Source organism: Lygodium microphyllum, chromosome 28 (genome assembly GCF_053477565.2).
Source record: "Lygodium microphyllum isolate KBCC chromosome 28, Lygodium_microphyllum_v1.1.10, whole genome shotgun sequence".
Taxonomy (NCBI): domain Eukaryota; kingdom Viridiplantae; phylum Streptophyta; class Polypodiopsida; order Schizaeales; family Lygodiaceae; genus Lygodium; species Lygodium microphyllum.
In genome coordinates, this window is record NC_141162.1 from 103335335 (window position 1) to 103358680 (window position 23346).

Sequence of the window (23346 nt, forward strand, 5' to 3'; positions counted from 1 at the left end):
TGTTGATCTCTTCTGGCCATCTTTATCTGAAGATCCTTCAAGTTCTTTGAAATTTCTTCCACCATGTCTTCGGTAGTTGGTTTGGCAGATGGCCTGACAATTGCTGTAGGAATCGGCATAGGCATAGGCATAGGCATAGGCATAGGTATAGAAGTAGGCATAGACATGGGATGAGGGGTAGGAGAAGAAGTGGAAGGAGCAGTAGGAGAAGACATCGTTAAAGGTGTTTGCATACCGTTTTGTAAGCGAGCCTTCCATCTTCGCCTCTTTGTCAATGTGGAAACCGTATCAACAGCATCTTGCTAATCCGTCTTCAATCCCATAGGCTACGTACGGTCTTCAAGAAGCTCTCCCAATTCGTCTTGAAGTGCAGGATTAGCCACCTGCAAGAATAACTCCACTTTCTCCGAGTTTAGGGCTCTTTGTTTAAGTGCATCCAACTGGTTGTAACGTTCTTCACTTCTTTCTAGGTCATGAGATCTATCAGACTTAGGTCATGAGAAGCTTTTGAACTCTTAAGTCAGTGTCATTTTAAGTTTATTTTCCATTGTGTGTATCTTTTATGTTTGCATTTGCATGACGCACGAGCACATGTAGTTAGGCTAGGCACAAAACTTTCAATGCATTCATATTTTTTGTGTGGAACATTGCTTGATTGATTGCAAATCATGGACTCATGAGAAGTTTGAGATGACGGATATGGGACTTCTTCACTTCTTTCTAGGTCATGAGATCTATCGGACTTTGAGGGGGATCTTTATTTCCCAATAGCGGTATGTATAGGAGCTCTTGACTACGTGTGAGATGGAGGGATGCAAGTCTCTTACAAATCCTACGGACTTGAATTTCAAGGCTACAACTGATTTCGATTCTCCTTTGGTGAATGCTACCTGATATAGGCAGGTCGTTGGTTCCTTGATCTAGCTTCTTAATACTTGTGTTGACTTCTGTTAGGCTGTAGGTGTGCTGGCCGGGTTCATGAGTGAACCCAAGATGGTGCATTGGCAGGCTGGTCAGAGGATTTTGCGGTTCCTATGGGGGACTCTTGATCTTGGGATCTATTATCTTGTTGGTATAGGTACTACAGACTTGGTACTTACAAGTTGGAGTGATTCAGATTGGGCTGGTGATGTGGATCATCGGAGGTCCACGACAAGTTATTGTTTTGCCTTATATGCTGGTGCTGTTTCATGTAGTAGCAAGAAGCAACCTAGTGTTGTCCTCTCTTCAACTGAGGCGGAGTATCGGGCAACGTCTTCTACCACTTGTGAGACGGTGTGGCTTCGCAGGCTTTTGGAGGAGCTTGGTTGCCCGCAGATAGGTGTTACCGTTCTACAGTGCGACAATGAGAGTTGCATTGCCTTGGCTAGGAATGCTATGTTACATGCTTGGACGAAGCATATTGAGATCCAATACCATTTAATTCGGGAGAAGATTGTGGATGAGACCATTTCCGCGGTCTATTGCCAGATAGAGGACAATCTTGCAGATTTGTTTACTAAGGCGCTTTCCTAGGCTTTACTTCGACAACACTCTAGATCCTTAGCCTTTTGCCATTTCCAAGATCTGAGAAGGGGTGTTAGAATTGGTTAGCTAATCATTCCCCGGATAGGAGGGACAGCAGTCAGCTACATTTAGTGCACCAGACCTGCATTATTTTTTGTGTTTTTCCTGGCCTATTTGTAGGCCCTGGTTTCAGTAGTCTTGATCAGTTGGTTTTCACAGATTTCAGGTTGCAGACTGTGGAGACTGCTCTCGGGGCTGACAAGATTGAGATCTTCAAGGTGGAGACATACTCAGATATTCACTCTGCACCTGTGTATATTTTTGCATTCCTATACAATATTCTTCATTGCAGATTTTCTGCGTTTCACTGTCTCTTTCTTTCTTTGTTCACCCTTTGTCTTGGTCATTCGATTCCGCATTGCTTCACTTTGACATTATCCTCTTCTAGACCCACATGGTCTGGCATTATACACCTCCTGACTGGCTATTCACTCAAGCTTTGTAATAGACTTCCCCTTGTCATACAATTCTGGATATGGAAGTCCCTTACAAAGCTGCTTTGTACTTGGTTTTTTGCCTTGGGATACTTTTCTCCGAGGTTTGTTAATGGAATTTATACTTTTCTCTGTAATGAAAAGAAGGGAAACAACAAAGGCCGTTGTTGAATAGAATGGTGTGCTTGGGATTCATGACTGTTGTTGATGCTCTTCTACCTGCAAGCGTTGCTGTCATGTATTTAGGATTAGTTCAATGCTTCTTGTGTTCCTAGAGGCTATCATCATTTATGGGACTCTATTGCGACCTCCTTACGTGCCATGTAGCCTTTTCCACCTTTGGATCAAGATACCCTTTGGCAAGTTTGGATGATTAATAGTCGGCTGCGTTTGGGCCGTGTTTTAGTAAATCACATATACCACTTGCTTATACAAGATAAGGATTAGCTTGTTCAAATGGGCAATGACACTTGGAGTCTAGATAAAGGTAAAACTTGGTGGAAATTTGTGGTAATGATAGGTTGGCTCAAAAAAATGCCATTCAAATACAAGGTCTTCATTTGGCAAATGTTGATTGGTGCTCTTCCTCTAGACTTTGCACTCTCTGAATGCATATTTCCAATGGCTGCTATTTCTTTTCTACGATGTTTGTGAGAACTCATCATCGATTCCTTTCTTGTCCAAAGGCAAGGAAAGTTTGGTCGCTGCTGTTTGCCATTTGGTCTCGGGTGGTAGGGCTATCAATGCTTCCAAAGGACTAGGTCTTTGGACATCCCAAGTTCTCAGATCCTATGCAGCCTGATATATTTTCTCTTTCATTTTTTATACTTCTAGGGGTTCTTGGCACATATGGACTATGTGGGATGCATTAGTTTTTGACTCTTCTTCAAGAGTGCAGAGTTATATAGTCTGCTTGAGAGGCCTTCTTCATTGGCAACTTGACACGATTGAGTTGGCAGATACGAGATTTGCTCTCTTGGTACACTGCAGTTTCTTTGGCTCCTCTATTGGTCATATAGACCCTTTGTACTTTTGGCTGTACTGTATCTTTATACTCTTGGTGATGCTGTCCTTTTGAGATTATGTTTTGGTAATTAGTACAATTACCCTTTACCAAAAAAAAGAGAAGACCAATGCCTTACTCTCTATTATCACACCTGCTGTTGGATCTACGCAGTGGCTTCTTTTCCATTTCCTTTAGACTGCCTCAGGATGCATTGTATGGATCTGATGTAGCTTGAGAGACTTTGAAAGTATCCCCTTTATCTGCTCAGCCATGCTGATGAGCTTATGTTATGCTTGTGAATAATATAATCAGCCACTTTTTTTATTGCTAAAAGAGAAGTTCTCTTAAACATGTATCGACTAGCTCTTATGAATCTTCTACTGTCACACATCAGCTCTTTGCCCATTGGACTGCGGGCTACAGGCTGGTCAGCCACCTGTAAATTGGTCAATCAGCTGGTCAGTCTCTGCCTACTCAACTGCTGTAGGCTGCCCATCAATCTGTCCCTATTACATGACTTTATGTTAGGCCACACTGAAAATATGCCGAACAACTCCAGCCTCTCATGTGCCTACTGAAATAAGTTTCAGCAGCTGAGGTTTGGATAAGCATAGTGAAATAAGTTTCAGCGGATGAGGTTTGGACGAGCATGGTTATATACATGGCAACATTCTAGATATACTGCTAATTTTACTTGATACCTAATTGAGTGTGTGGCTACTACTTTTTTAAATGTATTGACGTTATGTTTTATGTGCAGTATGTTGCATTTATGGGGCTGTTGCTTTGTGATTATTTATATGTACATTTGTTATGTTAGTAAAGGGAAATGAAATGAGGGACGAATCTTTACTGAAGTGCTACTTTTTGAGGTTTTGGTGGCATCTGAGCTAAATTTTTGGCTTAGATACTTGAAAAATAGCCCATATGTACAACTTGTTGGAAAACTTAGCCACAAGAATTCCCTAAAACATTGAAAACCGGAGTTTTCTTTCTTTCCCCCATATTCTAAATTCTTGTTATTTGATGAACAAAACATTTGCCAATCTGCTCATTGTCAAGAAACCCTGGGGATCTCTTGTGTTTTACAGTGGTTTGAGCATCTTTGGTATAAAGGGATCGTGCCATGTTTATATGTTGTTTATGTGTCATCAACTAGCCATAGCGTAGATCCAAAAGTAATCATGCCTGAAACTCTATGGAAAATCTCAGCTGAGTTTTCAATATAGGCCATTCAGCCTTTCCTATTTTACATGTTTTTCTAGGATGTGGATCCTGCAGGTCAGAAGCAACTTCACTTGTTGCAGGTCTTAGAGGGATTGCACAAGGGAACTCTATATTCATGCATAGGAATAATCATGGAAGAATAAAAAATAGCTCCACAGAATGCTTTTACTCACCGCTGCACATCAGATCGGCCTCACCATGTAGCATGCTAGATCTGGGCAATCTCATGGGATCACGCACAGTTTTGGGACTATGAGTTTATTTTGTATTGGTATAGATGTTTGCATTGTTGGTCTTTGTTTCATGTCATGGAAGAATTGTTTGACATTGTAAGCCATTTGGCCAGGCTGTTTCAGAACTTCGTAAAGGGCAAGGACACATTTCTTTCCGTCAAAGCCGGCTAACTATGCTGCTTAAAGATGCCCTTGGGGGTAACAGCAAAACAATTCTGATTGTTTGTGTACTGCAAGAGCATGAATTTTTGGATGAAACTGTAAGTTCTCAATAAGTTGCTTGTGTCATTACTATTTTCTTCTAGGGTGTAATGGAAAATTTAGTATTTGTTGTTTGTGCAAATTTCTAGATAAAATGGCGAGTCTTCAAAAAGACAAAATTGTTGTTATTTTTGTCATCATTCTCTTGTTGTATGTACTAATTTTGCTTCATGCTCATAAGAAGCAACTGGAAACTCAAATATACACCTACAAAGGAAAAGTACTACATTCAGTGGCTCTTCTGATTCCAGAATGAGCACAATGGTATTGGATGACAAGTATGAAAGTATTGAATGAGCACAATGGTATTGCGATGGCATATCTTTAAGTGGTTCGCCTGATTTCAGAATGAGTTGAATGGTATTGGACGAGGATAACAATGGTATTGAATGCATATGATGCTGTTGGATGACCAGCTGGTGGGGTTGCAAGGGAGAAGCCCTTGGGTAAGGTCTTGCTGGACATATAAGGGAAGGGTGGAGCATGCAGATGCCTCACATGAAAAACGTATGAGCAATGCATTGCGTATTTGTGCTCTTTCATTATGCATCTTATCAATGGCATTACTCATTGTTCTTACATGAAGAAGTGGAGGGGACACAGTTCAGATGGGTGAGGAAGGGGCGCTCTATGGGGACATGGTATAGGGAGGTGGCAATGCATGCCCTGTTTCATGAGAGGTAGCAGGAATGGTGCACAGTGGTCCTCGAAGAGCCTTCAAGTGCCCTTGCAATCCTGTATTAGGAAACCACCGTTGATCCTTTCTTTTCCTAAAACTAGTCTCTCCATGTTATTTTGTTGTCCAATAAAGAGATCCCTCAAATGGAGTCTTTTGAAAAAAAGATGTAAAAAGAAGAATGATAAGACAAATTCTATGATTGTGCTAGAAAGCCCGATATCTGGACTGTGCAAAAAATAATGAAAGTTCTGCCTGCGATGCTTTGTATCTGCCAAATGGTTAGAAATACCTGTGAAAAGCAACTCCTGGAAATAGGAGCAGTAATAATGGATATGGTCTTCATGAAAACCCACAGGGTTAGGATATGCTTAAAGCCAATGCAAAAATTCTATGGTTGCGATAAAAAGCCCACATTCTGGACCATGCAGAAAATAGTAGAAGGTCTGCAGTGATGCGTCATATCTGCCAAATGGTTAGAAATAACCATGAACAGAAACTCCTGGATATATGAGCAGTAAAAATGTGTATGGTCTTCATGAAAATCCATAGTATTAGGATGTGTTCAAAGCCATTGCTGTGATGGGGCGATCAGTAGACACTCCTGTTGGGTACTTGTTCACAACAGGGACCAGTCCTATGTTGCATTCCTACTCTGCTTGAGAGGCAATTAATATCCCCATGACATTTCAAGGTTTTTCCCATACAACTCTGCCATCTTACCCATATTCCAAATCTTATCAGCATATCCAAGGTTTAAGAATAATCAGTCAGTAACCATTAGCAGCTGGCCTGTTAGGCAAATGCACCCTGGGAAGAACACCATGCTCATTTGCAGAGGGTACCGTTTGGAATCACTAAGAATTGTTTCAGTGAAGCTGAATCAAACATCAAACTTGGAATTGTTGCCCAAAATTCCCATCTTCTACAAGCCTGTGGAAATGTCAAACTGTTGAAACACCATTCATTGTAGAGATCCTCTTTAGAAGTGTGGATCCTCCCAAATTAGGGTTTGGCTTATGGGTCACATACACTCTCTAGGAACATGCACCATTTGATGAAACTTTGGTAATAGTTGAGTTTTGGGGCTGTAATAGAGAGCTAATCCAGCTGAACATCCTTCCAGGAGGCAATCAAGTGTGAAAGGAAAAAAGACTATGGTGTTTTGATTTTGAGTCGAATTGAGGACATGCCACCAAGAGGCTTGGATTCTAGTGCAACCATCTGAGATGCCAACTTTCTCAATTAAAGCCATAGCAATGTCTACCCAAGGATGCTGCTGGTCATATAAGGATATTAACTGGGCCATTTCCAATGCTGTCATATGAATCTTGGCATCCCAATAAGGTAGCACAAGCCACATGCTTTGGTGTGTCCCAAAACAATTTCCCTGATTTTTCCATAGCATAAAATGGATGGGCTGCACCAAATCTTGCAATGACTAAAGTGTCCAAGGAAACAAAGGCAAGAAAGAGGAGATCATGCTTATCATCACTGTTTGTACAACATTGAGGTGTACACATAGAGGCCAGCCCTCCAATTTCCAACACAAACTTGTCATGAATGTTGGAAGATATCCAATTGAGCAATGCTATGAGGGGCCACATCCATCCCAATGATATATCCCAAGTGTCTAGCTATCTCTCCTTGAGAAACAATCCCACCTTGTCAGCCCAAAGCATGTATGCTTCTTTGTGTTCAACTGACCAAATAGTCTTCAAACGGCCATTGCTCTATCCATGAATAATTTGCAAGAGAATGTCCCAGAAGCTTAGCCCTATCAGAAATACCTAGACCAGCAACTTTAAAATTAGTTGGTAACTTATCTAGTGGGGAGAGTATTGGATGAGTCAACAATGGAGACAACAAAGGACTGAGGGAACATAGTAGCCTGAAAAGGCATTTTGGACCCCCCAAAATGCAAATGCTGAAATGACTGGAATTGAAATGCATTTCGGGATTGCCAAAAATTTAAAGAAAATAAATAGATAAATAAGTACAAATATTAGATATACACTTGTTTTGTTTCTTGGGGGCTGCTGGGGCCATGGTGGGGGGAGGGGGCTTGAACTTTACCCACCCATGTTTCTGTTTTTGGCCAACAAGCAATGTGTTTTAGTTTCACCTTTCATTTATAGCCTTCAAATTCTACTTTACTCCTACAGTTTTCTAGCAATCAGTAGCTATGAAATAGCGAGTGTAATGGGTATGATTGACAATGTAAGATCTAATGATGTAAAGACTAAAGTAGTAGCTTGTACAATATACTAAAACTACACTCACTTACTCTCATACACATTTATCTTTATATATATATATATATTTATATTCACATGATTTATATTTATTTTCTTTTGGTTTTTGTTTTCCCATTTTGTTGTTTTGGATTGAGGTCGAAACTTCATTTTGCAACTCCAAAATATGTTTTGTTTCTCCATTTTCAAAACTTTTGGGAACTATGCAAGGGAGTATTCTAAATGAAGGGATCGAGTGAGAGAAATCTCCTTAGTATAGCCAACTAACCCCCCAAGGGGATTGGGTAAACTTTTTGTGGGGCGAGAGGTGAGTGGGGGTGTTGGCCCGAAGTGAAGGGTTTCAAGGGTGCGCCCTTGCATAAGCACTAGAAAAGTTCAAGTGCCTTGGGAAAACTCCTTGCCCGACGGGGGGAGATACTACGGTGGATTGTTGAGTTGCGCTGTGCCATGTTGCGTTATTGTGCCGTGTCGTGTTGAGGTGCCATGTGGTGTCGAGGTGCCATGTTATGTTGGGATGACATGTTGAGATGGTCCGTGGTGCGATGGGCTTTGTAGCTATACCATGCCGTTATCACCGGAAGCACCTATATAGGGAGTAGTAGTGACTCAAAGCCCTGCTTTGTTTCCACACTACATGTGATTCCCTATACCTAGTGGTGAACCCTCTTATGTGCGATGTCATGAGGGTGTAGTCCTGCGATGTGTCTATGTTGTCCCGCTTTTTGGATGGAATAATGCAAGAGTATACCTTGAGCTCACATATCGTGTTACCTTTTTGTGTTGTGTTGAGTGCGTAACGAGTGTAGGTGCATCAGACTTGGTATCAGAGCAACTCTTGCTCGGAGTGAACGAGTGCTTATGGAAGCAGGAGAGAAGATGTAGTGCCCCAAAGAGAATGAAGTCGTAACGATCCACAGCGTAATGTCCCATGTCGCGACGCCCCGCGTCATGTCGCCCCTTGTCGCGATGCCCCATCGCGTCGGCCCCCTGCATGACGTCCTGACCCCAACACCACCCACCGTCTGAAGACGTGACGCGGCTTTTCCATGGCACGACCACTTCCACCATAGGAGAGATGCGGCTTCCCCGCGCCGCCACACCACCGACCACATCGTAGCTTCTCCGCATCGACAACACCACCAATCACATGGAGGACGAAAGGGAGAATGTTACCCTCCCAACAATGGAGGAGAGGAAGAAGAGTAGAGGGCAAGAATGGAGAGTGGCCCAAGAGGAGAAGGTAGCCGGACTGGAAAAGCAATTAGAGGGCATGTCAGGCATGCTGGAGTCAATATGGAGGAACATGCATATGAATGAAGAGGAAGAGGAAAGGAAGAGAAAACTAGAAGTGGAGCAAGGCTATAGAGAATGGGTGTTACAACAACAAGAAGAGGAGAAAAGACACAAAATGCAAGAGGAGATGGATAGGATGGGTAGAGAGGAGACATCTAGGAGGGTGCAAGATACAAGGAAAGAGAAGGAGAAGATAGTAGAAGCAGGAAGCAAGAAGAAAGACAAGAAGGAGGAGAAGAAGCACAATCGAAGAGAAGAGGAAGATGTGGCAGTTCAGAAGATGACTATGGAAAATTCAAGATGTCCCAACTAGCCAAGTACAAAGGAGAGAGAGATGGGGGACTGGTCCTGAAGAAATGGATCGTAGAGGTGGATAGGTACTTGAAGTATTCCCGAATAACCGAAGACAAGAAGGTAGAAGTGGCAGCCATTTACTTGGAGGAGGACGCTGCCTGTTGGTACCTGCTGGAGCAAGAGCAGGGCCACACCATCTTTTCATGGGAAGAACTCCACGAAGAACTGAAATACTACATTCCAAAGATGGAGAAATTCAAAGTGAGAGACGAATGGAGGAACCTCAAACAAACACAAGGGAAGATGAAAGAATACGTCAACAAATATAGGCAGATTATGCTGCAGCTACCAAACATGGATACAGACACCAAATTACATGGATTTTTGTTTGGGATGCAAGAATGGGCTAGAAGAGATGTGGAGAGACATGAGCCAACGAGCTTAGCAGAAGCCATGAGAATGGTCAAAAGATTAGTGGACCTAGAAGGCAGAAGAACGGCCCAGGGGAACCAAAGCAGGTTCAACACCAACTTCAACAACATCAACTCATGGAACCAAAGGTCCAATGCCCCTAGAGAGCCATTCATAGATACAAGGAGCCAAACCCCCACCACCACAACGGCCGTGTCGCAAACCGCATACCAAGAGGAGCAGCAGGAAGATGGGGAAACAACCATTACAGGCCAACCCGTAGTACATCATACGGACCCGCGGGATCAAATACATCATGGTGGAGACCCCCAGGCCCTTCCATTGGGATCAGATGCTTCAAATGCGGGGGCCCACACTACCAAAATAGATGCCCCGTAGAAGATACAGCCTCATCAAGCAGGTCGAGGGTGAATGTGACTAGCGCATATGGAGGAGAAGAACCGCAACCCCCGCGTATTTAAGAAATCCCAAGCGGAAGTGATGAAAGCATGGAACACCCAAGGGTAGGGACGGTCAGCGCCTGACCCCAATGCATGGCGGCCAGAGTAGCAACAGTCCACCACCTATACATCAAAGGCCAAGTGAGCGAAGGAAACCAACCCATCATGGTGGACAAAGGGGCCACGCAAAACTTCATTACCCCAGAGTGCGCAGCAAAACATGGATTGAAACTATCTAAGGCCCTAGAAGGATTAACAGTAACATTCGCACAAGGAGAAGCCAAGGAAGTGAAACAAGTCTTTGCAGTCCAAGTAGAAGCTGGAAAGTGGAAAGCAAAAACTCAACTTCTTAGTAATCCCCATGGATGATTTTGAAGTGATCCTAGGCTTGGAATTCTATGACAAATATGTCATTGTGATGTTCGGGAAAGGTGTAAATGAAATGATGCTAGACATGCAAGGAGAAGGCGTTAGAGTACCCTGTGAAAGAATGCAATTGCTTGGCAAGACCCCAATCAAAGTGCAAATGAAGGAGAACAAGCGAGGAGTGTCATGTCAAACAGTGAAGCCAAATGCAACCCAACCAAGAGGCCAAACCCAGACAACACCGGTCCAAGGGACTGTTATCAGGCCATGCATCACGACGTGTAGTGCCAAGCAGGTAGAAAAATCAGTCAAACAAGGAGATATGGTCTACTTATGTATGATCCGACCAATTGAAGAAGAAGATGGCAAAAAGCCCAAACACCAAAGCAATAACACAGAAGTGATAGAGATACTTGAAGAATTCAAAGATGTAATGCCAGCAGAGCTACCCAAGGGTCTACCACCCAGACGGGATGTGGATCATAAGATGGAATTGATTCCAGGGTTTGCTCCACCAGCCCCAATACCCTACCGCATGAACCACACCGAGCTCATGGAATTGAAGAAGCAACTACATGAACTAGAAGAACAAGGGTTCATCCGCCCTAGTAAATCCCCCTTTGGTGCCCCAGTGTTATTTGTCAAGAAGAAGGATGGGGGACTTAGACTCTGTGTAGATTATAGGGCCCTTAACAAAATCACCATAAAAAACAAATACCCAATGCCCCTAGTGGAAGACCTCTTAGATAGATTGCACGGGGCCAAGTACTTTAGCCGCATAGACCTTAGATCAGGGTACCATCAGATTCGCATAGCAGAAGAGGATATTCCTAAAACAGCCTTTCGCACCTGCTATGGTAGTTTTGAGTGGTTAGTATTAGGATTCGGCCTAAGCAATGGGCTAGGCACATTTTGCGGCCTCATGGATGGAGTCTTCAGGCCGGAGATAGATGTCTTTGTCATTATCTACATCGATGACCTCCTAGTCTATAGCAAAACATTAGAGGAGCACAAGCAACATTTACACCGGGTTTTGAGAAACTGCGGCAGCATCAGTTATATGCCAAGCCTGAAAAATGTGAATTTGTAGTGAAAGAGTTGGAATTCTTAGGCTTTATTGTAGGAGCAACTGGAATCAAAGTGGATCCTAAGAAAGTGGAAGCTATCCAAAGATGGCCTGTACTAAAACCTATAAGAGAAGTGCGGGAGTTCCTTGGCTTCATAGTATTTTGCCGAAGGTTCATCAAAGATTACAGCCTCATCACAGCCCCCCTCTCCCACCTCACCAAAGAAGATCACTCTTTTACATGGGGAAATGCGCAACAAGAAGCTTTTGAGTAGATGAAGAAATGCATGAGCCAAACTCCCGTCTTAAAGGTGCCAAATTTCACCAAGCCCTTTGAAATCTCTACAGATGCATCCGATTATGGCATAGGAGGTGTACTGGTGCAAGAAGGTCACTCCATAGCTTATGAATCCAAGAAATTTATCGATTCTAAAACAAGGTGGAGTACACATGAGAATGAAATGTTGGCAGTCATCCCCACTGCCTCAAGAAATGGAAGCACTATGTTCAAGACAAGCACACAATAGTCTTCATCGACAATATCTCCCTCAAGTACTTCCAATCACAACCCAAGTTATCGGCAAAGCAAGCTTGCTGGCTAGACTTCTTAGCAGAATTCGACCTGGAGATTAAACACAAGCCCGGCTCCACTAACAAAATAACAGATGCCTTGAGCCAGAAAGCTGACCTGAAAGCTGTCAGCGTGGTCAGTAGCAACTTCATAGAATTAGTCAAGGAGGCCTTAGAGAAAGACCAAGAGATGCACAAAATAATCAGAGATGTGGAAGTAGAGAAGACCCCACATGGAATGTACACCCTTGAGGAGGGTATCCTATTTTTAGGCAAGAGATTGTATATCGCCAATAATTTGGAGTTGAAGAAGCTCACCTTGCATGAGATACATGATGGCAAACTTGGAGGACACAAAGGGCAACGCAAAACCTTGGAAGCCCTTAGGAAGCAGTTCTTTTGGCCCAATATGAAGGAAGAAGTCATCGACTACATCCAAACCTACCCCACTTGCCAACTGGTCAAAGCACCACGTTCAAAACCAACAGGATTACTATAGCCATTACCTGTACCCAACCGGCCATGGGATGTCATCATCATGGATTTCATTGTTGAACTACCCGAGTCTCATGGGTACACAATCATCTTTGTAGTGGCGGACTATTTCTCCAAGTAGGCCCACTTCATCCCGGCCAAGCCACCACTGAATGCCAAGGAGGTAGCACGCCTCTTCTTCACATATGTATTCAAACTCCATGGCTTACCACTGGCAATAGTATCAGATAGAGATGGAAGATTCATGAGCGATATGTGCAAGGAACTCTTTAAGACCTTGGAAACACAATTGAGATTCTCCTCATCCTTCCATCCAGAGATAGATGGACAGACAGAATGAGTCAACCAGGGCATCGGAGACTATCTCCGAAGCTATGGCCGCGTGGACCAGAAAGATTGGGCCTTGTATCTTGATGTCTTGGAATTCCACTACAACAGCTTCATCCACTCGGCAATAGGGTACACCCCCTTTGAATTAGCCACATGCAAAGAAGTCATTACCCCGCTGGCCTTAGCATCCGGAGCGCCCAAAGCGGAAGATCAAGATGCAAAGGAGTTCCTCAAGAAATGGAGAGATCAAAATGCAGCGGCCAAGCAGAACCTAGAACAAAGCAAAATCACCATGACTGAGCAAGCGAACAAAAAGAGGAAGGCCGTACTATTCACCAAAGGAGACATGGTCCTAGTCAGCTCTAAGAATATGTCACTTACTAAGAATATGACTCCTAAGTTCAATCACTGCTACTATGGACCCTACCGAATCACTCAAGTGCTGAACGAAGTCACCTACAAACTTGATTTGCCAGACAATGTTTGTGTTCATAATGCTTTTCATGCTCGTCTTCTGCGCAGGTTCTATCCCGACAACCAATGGGGACGGCGTGTACCAATGCTCCATTCCAACGGTCCCTTCGAAGTAGAAGCATTCCTCCGATGCCGGGAAGAAAGAGGATTCCCCGAATACCTCACCAAGTGGCGCGGGCATCCACTCAAGGAGGCCACTTGGATCTCAGAAGCGGAGGCTTGCGAACGCGGCAAAGACGCCTTCGCCCTTTGGCTCGAGGAGAACCCCCCCTTCTCCTTCCAATGACCCTTGAGCCTCTCCAAACCAAACAAAGCGGTTCTCAATCATAGACCCTAATATGCCTCCACTTCTCAAATGTAATTGAGTCGAGGGTGGACGCGCATGGTGATCCCAACATCAATAAATCCAACAAAGCCCCCAAAAATCAGTCTAGATGAGCAGACACTGACTAGCTTGCTAGAAAATGATGTGTTAAGATCCCCAAGTCCTAGTGCGGCAGACATTGGCCAGTTTGATAGTATAGACTGTGTTAAGACCCTGCGGTCACATAGACCGGCAGACATTGACCAGCTTGATAGGAAAAGCTGTGTTAAGACCTCGGATGAGTCAAATAAAGCGCTATCCTTAGATTGCTAAGGATAGCAATCCAGTAAGCGGGGGTGAGTGTATGGGCTTTGTAGCTATACCATGCCGTTATCACCGGAAGCACCTATATAGGGAGTAGTAGTGACTCAAAGCCCTGCCTTGTTTCCAAACTACGTGTGATTCCCTATACCCAGTGGTGAACGCTCTTATGTGCGGCGTCATGAGGGTGTAGTCCTGGGATGTGTCTATGTTGTCTCGCTTTTTGGATTGAATAATACAAGAGTATACCTTGAGCTCACATATCGTGTTACCTTTCTGTGCCGTGTTGAGTGCGTAACGAGTGCAGGTGCATCACACTCCTCCCCTCTTCCCTTCCCCCCCCCTCCTGCCCCTTTCTTCGGCAAAAAAAAAAAAGGTGCTATGTGTGCCACTCCTTTAGTGTTGATTGTATCAATAAGAGAAATCACTCAAGGGCCACAATCCATATAAGGCCTTGAGGGTCAAAGAAAGGACCAGTTGACATGATAAAAAGCTTTTTCAATATCCAATTGAACCATAACAACCCTTGACTAGAAGTTTTAGCATAATCTATCCCCAATTGAACATTCAAAATATTGTGCATAATCCATGTTGGTCGAGAAACTCCATATCAATGCCATGTGAGTTATGCATTGTAGGTAGACTACTAGACCCAACTTGATATCCAATGTGAAGCAAACATCAGGTATAGTGAATCACAAATAGGACTCTAGAAACCACTTGAAAGAGGTTGCCCTTGAGGATTGACCTACCCTCAATGACTTCTCAAATTGTAACTTTGATGGCGATTTTGATAGTGGCAACATCTCCAAGAGGGGGATAAAACTCTAGTGAGACTAGCAAGCCTTTTTTTGCCTCCACCTTTTACTAAGATAGATAAGAATTTGTTGTCTCTCTCTTGTCACAGATGCTATCATGCTTAGTTGAATGTTGGACGAAGATGTTCTTTGTCTACTACAATCTCTCTCTTTTTTTACATTAGGCTATTTGGTCAACCTACCATGACCAAAGACATGCAACAAACACCCAAAGGCAACAAAAGTACAAAGCTACAAGAACAAAGAAGGGGATCACGAAGCAAGTGCAATGAAGGTGGTGGGAATGTATCCATCCATGAAGCAACCACTTCTCCAAGTGTCAAACCAGTTGAAACCATGAAAGTAATTTGCAATTATAGCAATCCTTGAACATGCCCCACATGACCACAAATGCTTGAGATCGAATCAAAAATAAAATCATTGAAGGTCCTTGAGATGTGCCAAAGACTAGCACACAATTATGTCAGTAGGAGGTTGAGTATGTAGAGCACTTTATTTGTTGATGTACTATATAGTATGAGCTCAAAGTGAGATTTCATTGCCATTTTTAGGGGGTTTTTGGGCCTCTCTGTAGGATGATGGAGTATGAGGACGAGAGATGCCTAGGATTGTGCTTATTGGATCTCCAAGCATAGAAAGAGAAGCTTCTGAGGAGAAGGACAAAGATAGAGGTAGAGTCAGTAAACCAACATGTTCTTATAGATTTTTTCAATGCTAGCTCTAGAGCTAGCTCACCAGATGCTACCACTAGAGCAGTGCCACCATATTATCCATGAATTTGAGGAGTCACACTAGACCACACAGCCACACATCGTAGAGCATAGTGCCACCACCCCATCTCCATGTCCAACATCCTTACCTTTGGCAAATTCAAGTCATCATTGCTTGCTATTAGAGATTAGTGCCTCCCCGTTTTTTTTCGATGTCTTTGACCACCCCATGATCTATGATGTCTAGCTGCTTGGTCAACTGTGGTTAACCATGCATGGTCTTTGATCATGAAATGATAAATTTGATTGAAGAGGGCTGAAGGGTCAAATGCCCTGCAAGGTCCCAATCCTGCCAAGGGCAATCAAAATCTAGGATAGGAAAGGGTTGCTGGTCTTGCAATAGATTGGAGACTCTACTCCAAAGATCATTGTAGTCACCAGGTACTCGAAAGACTTGTTTGATGGTGCGAAAGGACATCAGAGTGCCTCAGGGCAAGAGAGTGACATTAGCCACTGAGGTCAATCCAAGACGAGCCATACGATTAAACTTAGGTCTCTTCTTGGGTTTGCCTTCCCAAGAGAGAAGAGGAGAGACTACTAGAATTCCCATCTGCAAAATGAATTAGCTGCATGTTTGTCATCTATTGGATGCCATCCGACCTTGGAAAGAACCATTTTCCATGAACATACCAAATGGTTAAGAAGAATTGAGGTAGATGTAGAAAATTGAGCCTCAGCATTAAGCACATGTCACCATGAACCATGAATCTTTGTATTACCATGCCAAAGGCCCCAATCCTCAAGGAAAGCATAGGCAATAAGAGTCCAGGGTTGTTGACCAATACACAATGCCTAAAACAAGGACCAAGGGAGGGATGTCATATGGGTCCCCACATCCAAAATAACCCCACCTCCCATGGATTTTGGGGTGAAAACATGACTCCACGATATCTAGGATATACCTGCTGGCATAGAATCCTTCTTTCATAGCATCAAAGAGTCAGTGTCGGGTGAGATCCTTCAAGACAACATTGTTCCAAGGTAGCAATGTCAAGAAATAGGTGAGCATGGAAAGCATAATAATTTGGGCTACTTTCAGATGCACATGGGATGACCAAGCTTGATATTTCCAATAAACAAAGTTGGTTTCCAACTTCTATGATATCTATTTTAGCAAAGCTTTTGGTTGCACATCAACCCCCAAGGGGTAACCAAGATGCCTTACAATGTCTCCCTACTAGAAAGCATACCCTACCACCCTAAATCTAGCAAGTTGAAGCTTGTGCAATCAATAAGGGAAGATTTGGTAGCGTTGATTCGTAGCCCCGACACACGTCCAAATAACTCCCATATATCCAAGGCTGTTTGAGGATTAGAAGCATCTTCTTTCAGAACCATAAAAGTATCATCAGCTAGTACCTAACCAACAAACTACTGTTGCAAAGCTAGAGATAGACTAGCTGACTACCCCATATCCACGAGATGTGATAGCATGGATAGAATAGGATGAGTAGCAAGTGAAAAAAAGAGTAGGCTGAGAAGACAACCATGTTTGACTGAGCATGCAAGGGAAAAAGGCTCAGTGACTCCACCATTTAGCATAACATGAGAGGTTGCACCCATGCTAATGGTGTAGATCAACCTAGACATGCTCTCTTTTTTTCGTGAAGATAATTGAATTAGATAGTGAATATTTACATTAGACCATCGGTTCAACATTCTCTTTGTGTCTCTTACTTTCTATTGCATCAGACCATCAGGTTAGCATACTCTGTCTCTCTCATTGTCTGTGTAACTAATATTTATATGAGGCCTACAGGCTCACAAAACAAGTAGAACAAACTATTACATGAACAGTACTAATAGATCACACTGAAGGAACAATTGGAGTAGAGCAAACAATTGCCAGCCAAGGAGCAGCAATATTTGGAAGAACCAGGTCCCTTGACATCATAGAGGAGATTTGCAATAACACTATTCCATGCACGTGGGCCACATGCCCATGGATGCCCAATGCTGAATCAAAAATAAAGGCATTGCGAGTACGCCATATATGCCACAAGGCTGTCCATCTAAGGAAATGCAATAGGCAGGAACAATCTGAACTCAAAGAGGGCATAGAGGATATATTTCCATAATCCATGAACGAACTGATAGCTATCAAATGAGAAAGGAGAAAAGACTGGGAGACCTTTAAAGGCCTCGTAGAATTAAGCACATGCCACCAAGAAGCATGAATAACCGTGCTACCATGAGAGATGCCGGTCTTTTCTATGAAGAATTTGGCAATGTCTGACCAAGGATGACATTGAATACATAGACTCTACAACAGGGATAGCCTCAAAGTGGCCATATGCAAATTGACATATAGCAAAGCTGCAGCCCCCATCCTTTTCGGAGTGGTCACATGCTTGCTCTCTCTCTTTCTCTCTCTCCACAGCGTAGAGGACGCGTATCGCACCCCGACACGGAACGCCGAAGCGTAACGCGTAACGCGTGATGTGCAGCGGAAGGTAACACATAACGGGGCTAGGTAACGCGACACGGTATCATGGTAACATGGCACAAGGAAACAACAAGCTGTGACAACACTCCCGTGGAGCCGTCATGGGGTAGGCAAGACCCACCCCGTGAAGCCCGCCTCATGAGGGATCACCCTCTAATCAGCGTCTCCACAGCGTAGAGGACGCGTATCGCACCCCGACACGGAACGCCAAAGCGTAACGCGTAATGCGTGATGTGCAGCGGAAGGTAACACGTAACGGGGCTAGGTAACGCGACACGGTATCATGGTAACATGGCACAAGGAAACAACAAGCTGTGAGGGTCTAAAAACGTAGGGCCCTTCTTGAGGGCCCGAGTATATTGCAAGGCGCGAATGTGTAAGGCACAAGGGTAGCGGGCACGGGATGGCGCAATAATCAACCTGCACTCCACCACGACGCGACACCGCTGGTGAGGTAAGGGCTCATGGAGCTCGCATCCCTCATACATACCCCCCCTCGAGAAAACTCGATGTCCTCATCGAGTTGTTAAAACTCAGATGATGTTAAAGGGGGTGATAATAATAAAGGTACTCAAAATTCGGGGGTCTTAACACACCTCCCTATCAAGGTGGTCAGTGTCTATCCCGCTAGACTCTTAGACTTAACCAAAAGTTCGGGGGTCTTTACCAACTCGCTATCAAGATGGTCAGGGTCTACCCGCTAGGTGCCATGCCCACTGACTCGATACAAGTGCGGAACATGGTCTTTCGGACTTGACATAAGGTTAACCACCCACAGACTCGATTACAAGTGTGGAGCGGCCCTTGGGATATAGACTAGGAAGAAATCTTTTATTGATGAGCACTTCAATCCATCCACCTGCTGACCAACTTACAAACACAGAGTGGAGGTAACCCGGTTGGGTCCTGGCAGTATGAGTGCACAGACCACGCCAGTGGACTAGCGGCACGACTGGGTGCTCAACTAGGAGCATGCCATGCCATGAAAGCGAGGATCCAATAGTTGGCGCCCTGCGGAATGTAGCCCTGATTGGCCTGATCTGTCAATCCACGCATCAAGTGGGAGAAAGCATTTGCCCACGCTGGAGTGGACGCATTTCTCCATTTGCTTGAGGCAGCATTTGACCACACAAGAGTGACCGCATACCTCAGCTTACACGAGGTGTACTTGGAAGCCGCACCTCCTCATGAAGAGGGTGGGGCGTTGTATGCCCGAGGTTGATGAGGAAACCGCCGTCTTGCGAAGGTGGTACATCTCCTTACGCATAAAGCGCGAATGGAAAGGGGGTTGGGCGTTCTTTATACTCGTGGCTACGCGAGTTTTCCATTGCTTTTCTAGCAGCTTGAAGCACAGCCTTTCGTTTATACTCCTGGCGAAAGGAGTTCTTCATCCTTCGGATCTTTCTTCTTTGCTGGTGCATTGAGGCACAGGATGTGTGGCCTTTAGTTTATCTTCCCGGCACCAGGAGCTTGCTAGATAACCATCATATGCATTGTACAAGCCCGTTTCTTTATTCTCCCACGGCAAGGAGTCTTCAACCGTCTGCGTAACAACCTTGTCTCTTTCTTTATCCTCTTGAACCAAGGAGTCTTCGCAAGGATCATCATTGAACATGGCCATTCGTTTATCCTCCTGGCATAAGGAGTCTTCATAGGTATCACCCTGCTGCTCGTCCATTCGTTTATCCTCCCGGCACAAGGAGTCTTCATAGGTATCATCTTGGAATGTGGCCATTCATTTATCCTCCTGGCTCTAGGAGTCTTCTGATTCTAGATCTGACCCGTTGGTCTCACTGGTGTCAGCACCGTCTTCTATCAACACTCCATCAATCATAAAACTAGGCCCAACGGCCTCTGGAATGCACATTGCAGGGTGTATGGCCTTGGGTTTCTTTATACTCGTCCACGCCATCACGAGTTCTTCATCCCGCTCTTCTATCTCTGAATCTGACCCGGAGGTCACCTGTTCGTCCTCATATTCTTCGATGAGCACTCCATCCACGATATAGCTAGGCACTCTAGCTCCTGATACGCTCAATGGATGAGTATTGGACATGGTTTCGTTTATACTCGTCCATGCCATCCCGAGTTTTTCATATTGCCTATCTGCATCTGGCCCGTAGGCCCCTTCTGGGTCAATTTGATGTGTGGCCGTTCGTTTAGGCTCCCGGCTCAAGGAGACTGCAAAGATATCATCGTGAGCACAAGCTGTTCGTTTATCCTCCCGGCACCAGGAGTCTTCACAGGGATCACCCTGATAGATGTCCATTCGTTTATCCTCCCGGTACCAGGAGTCTTCACAAGTTCCCTCTTGTAGGTAACATTGGCCTGACTCTTCATAACATATGGCCCTCTCTTCTTCTTCTTCATATCCTTCGCTCCAGCACCATTCCGGGTCCACTGGACTATCTGCATATTTTTCCGAATCTTCGGTTTCTGACTCGTCACCACCTGACCCGACTATGGCCCCTGTCAGCTTGCCAATAAATTGGCCACACGAGTTCGAATCCGACTCCGTGCCATACTGAGAGTCACCAACCCGCGAGCTCGTACCCGGCTCCGTTTGGCCCCTCTTTCCCTTTAGGGACTCATCCCATAGCAGCCTGACTTTAGCCATAGCGGTCCTTTGTGTTATGGTCCAGACCGATTTCCTGCGCACCTCATCTTCATCCTCCTTATCTTCCTCTTCATCATCTGCATTCTGCTCTTCATCTTCTTCTTCATCATCTGACTCCGTAGAGTCGCTTTCAGCATCGCTACTTGACTCCTCAGAGTCCTCTTCACTCCCACTCGACTCCTCAGAGTCGTCTCCATCCTCATAAGACTCCGAAGAGTCATCCTCATAATCATCCGACTCCGCAGAGTCATCTTCATTGTCACTGGACTCCGCAGAGTCATCACTATGCTCACTGGAACCTTCGTCGCTTGAGCTTGAACTAGGCTCCTGGCGACTCCGTATTACTCTTGCTCTCGTATAGGTAGCTGGGGACGACAGGGCCACCCTTCGTGGGGTTGGACTTGGCATCCTTTCCTTCTAAGGCTTTGGCGTTGGCAAGCCACCCACCGCAGCATCTGCACCAAATTCGCTAGCAATCCTCTTCTTCAAGGTGCTTTCAAGATACAAGGTATCCCCGTCGCCCACTTCTGCAAGGTACTCACAATATTGCATAATACTTGCGTTCAGCACTTCCACTTCTTTTTGGCACAAGTCCAGGTCACTGCGGACCTTCTCAATGCGCCGGTACAGCTCCGACAGCACCGTTCCAAGGGGCTCTGTTTTGCCATTCAGCTTATCCACCTTGGTTTGACATAGCTTAGCTTCTAGAGATTCCATCTGTAGGTAATCTACTAGGAGGCGCCTTTTTTCGGCATACCTTCGCTCGATTTCTTCTTTTCTCATGGCAACCTTTGATTTTCGCACAAGGGACATTTTACTTCTACCAGGCTCGCTCACTCGGGGGTCATTGCGCACCTGCTGAGGAGTTTGCTCTGATACCAAGTGTGACAACACTCCCGTGGAGCCGTCATGGGGTAGGCAAGACCCACCCCGTGAAGCCCGCCTCATGAGAGATCACCCTCTAATCAGCGTCTCCACAGCATAGAGGACGCGTATCGCACCCCGACACGGAACGCCGAAGCGTAATGCGTAACGCGTGATGTGCAGCGGAAGGTAACACGTAACGGGGCCTAGGTAACGCGACACGGTATCATGGTAACATGGCACAAGGAAACAACAAGCTGTGACAACACTCCCGTGGAGCCGTCATGGGGTAGGCAAGACCCACCCCGTGAAGTCCGCCTCATGAGGGATCACCCTCTAATCAGCGTCTCCACAGGGTAGAGGACGCGTATCGCACCCCGACACGGAACGCCGAAGCGTAACGCGTAACGCGTGATGTGCAGCGGAAGGTAACACGTAACGGGGCTAGGTAACGCGACACGGTATCATGGTAACATGGCACAAGGAAACAACAAGCTGTGATGACATGATGTGGGGTATTTATGCACTATATGAGCGGGTTACTGGCAGAGTCAGATGTCCGGGAGGTATATCAGATCCCCTTGTGAGCACCATTGGTGTGAAGCAAGGATGCCCACTCTCACCGACTCTATTTGGGCTATACATTGATGAGATAGCAGAGTTTATTCAACAGCGAGCCGGTGGAGGTATAGATCTCAGTGGAGCCACAGTTCATATCTTACTATATGCAGATGACATTGTGTTGGTCTCAGACTCAGCTCAGGGATTACAGCAGCATTTATTAGCATTGGATGATTTTTGCATACAGAGAGGCATGATAGTGAACCTTGGTAAAACCAAGGTTCTTATATTCCATACATCAGCTCAGATACGCAGACAGAGTATTTTCATGGCAGCAGGAGGGAGTATTGAGGTCACTGGATCATATGTATATTTGGGAGTCACCTTTACAGCAGCTTCAGGGACTTTCTCGATGACACAGGCAGCTCGTGACCGCCTCACTAGAGGATACTCAGCATTGGCTCTTATGGAGCGACAGTGTCATCAGGCACATTTTCAGGAGCCCCGCACCAAGGGGTGGCTCTTTGATACTCTAGTCACTCCAGCACTGATGTATGGAGCAGCTATATGGGGGCCAGGCCTTGCCGATTATGTATGGACATTGATGGAGAGACCTCAGGTGATCATGATATCTAGATTGATTCGCAGCAAGGCCTCAGTCCCACATGACATTGTGCGAGCAAAGCTTGCTACACCGCCCATGCTAGTCGAGGCATTATTTCAGACAGTCTGCTTCCTACACAGATTTCAGGATATGGACAGAGATCGCATTGCATATAGAGCATATATGGCATCTCAGGAGATGGCTCGAGCGGGGGATACCACATCATGGTATGCACAGACTAGAGCTTGGTTTGACAGACATGGGTTGGACATTGATAGACTCCCACCTCTTCTATATGATACTCAGGCTCCCACTTACACCCTCTCTCTCTCTGAGAGGAACAGAGTCATCAGACAGGAGATATGGTATATTTATATACAGAGGACATGGGTCAGCCCTGCACAGCCACTGCCATCGAAGATGGCACATTATTATACACAGTTCTTGAGGATATCAGAGTAGGGATTCATAGAGATTCCGAGATATATGCAGATCTATATGCCACATCGATTGAGAGTTCTTATTGGACAGCTCAGGGTATCATCACATCAGCTTATGATTGAGAGTGGCAGAGCCAGTGGCATCCCGCGGGAGGAGAGGATATGCCCCCTTTGCAGATCAGA

The 23346-nt window shown here is 45.0% G+C and overlaps 1 protein-coding gene across 4 annotated transcripts in view; it reads left to right on the forward strand.

The window, feature by feature from the left end:
* Positions 1-23346, forward strand: part of LOC148011823 (kinesin-like protein KLP1) — a 95695-nt gene that overhangs the window by 36154 nt on the left and 36195 nt on the right. For all 4 annotated transcript variants that reach the window (XM_087670598.1, XM_087670597.1, XM_087670599.1 and 1 more), the window contains exon 7: positions 4580-4726. In XM_087670598.1, the coding sequence (XP_087526724.1) occupies positions 4580-4726 (147 nt within the window). The remainder of the gene's footprint in view (positions 1-4579; positions 4727-23346) is intronic.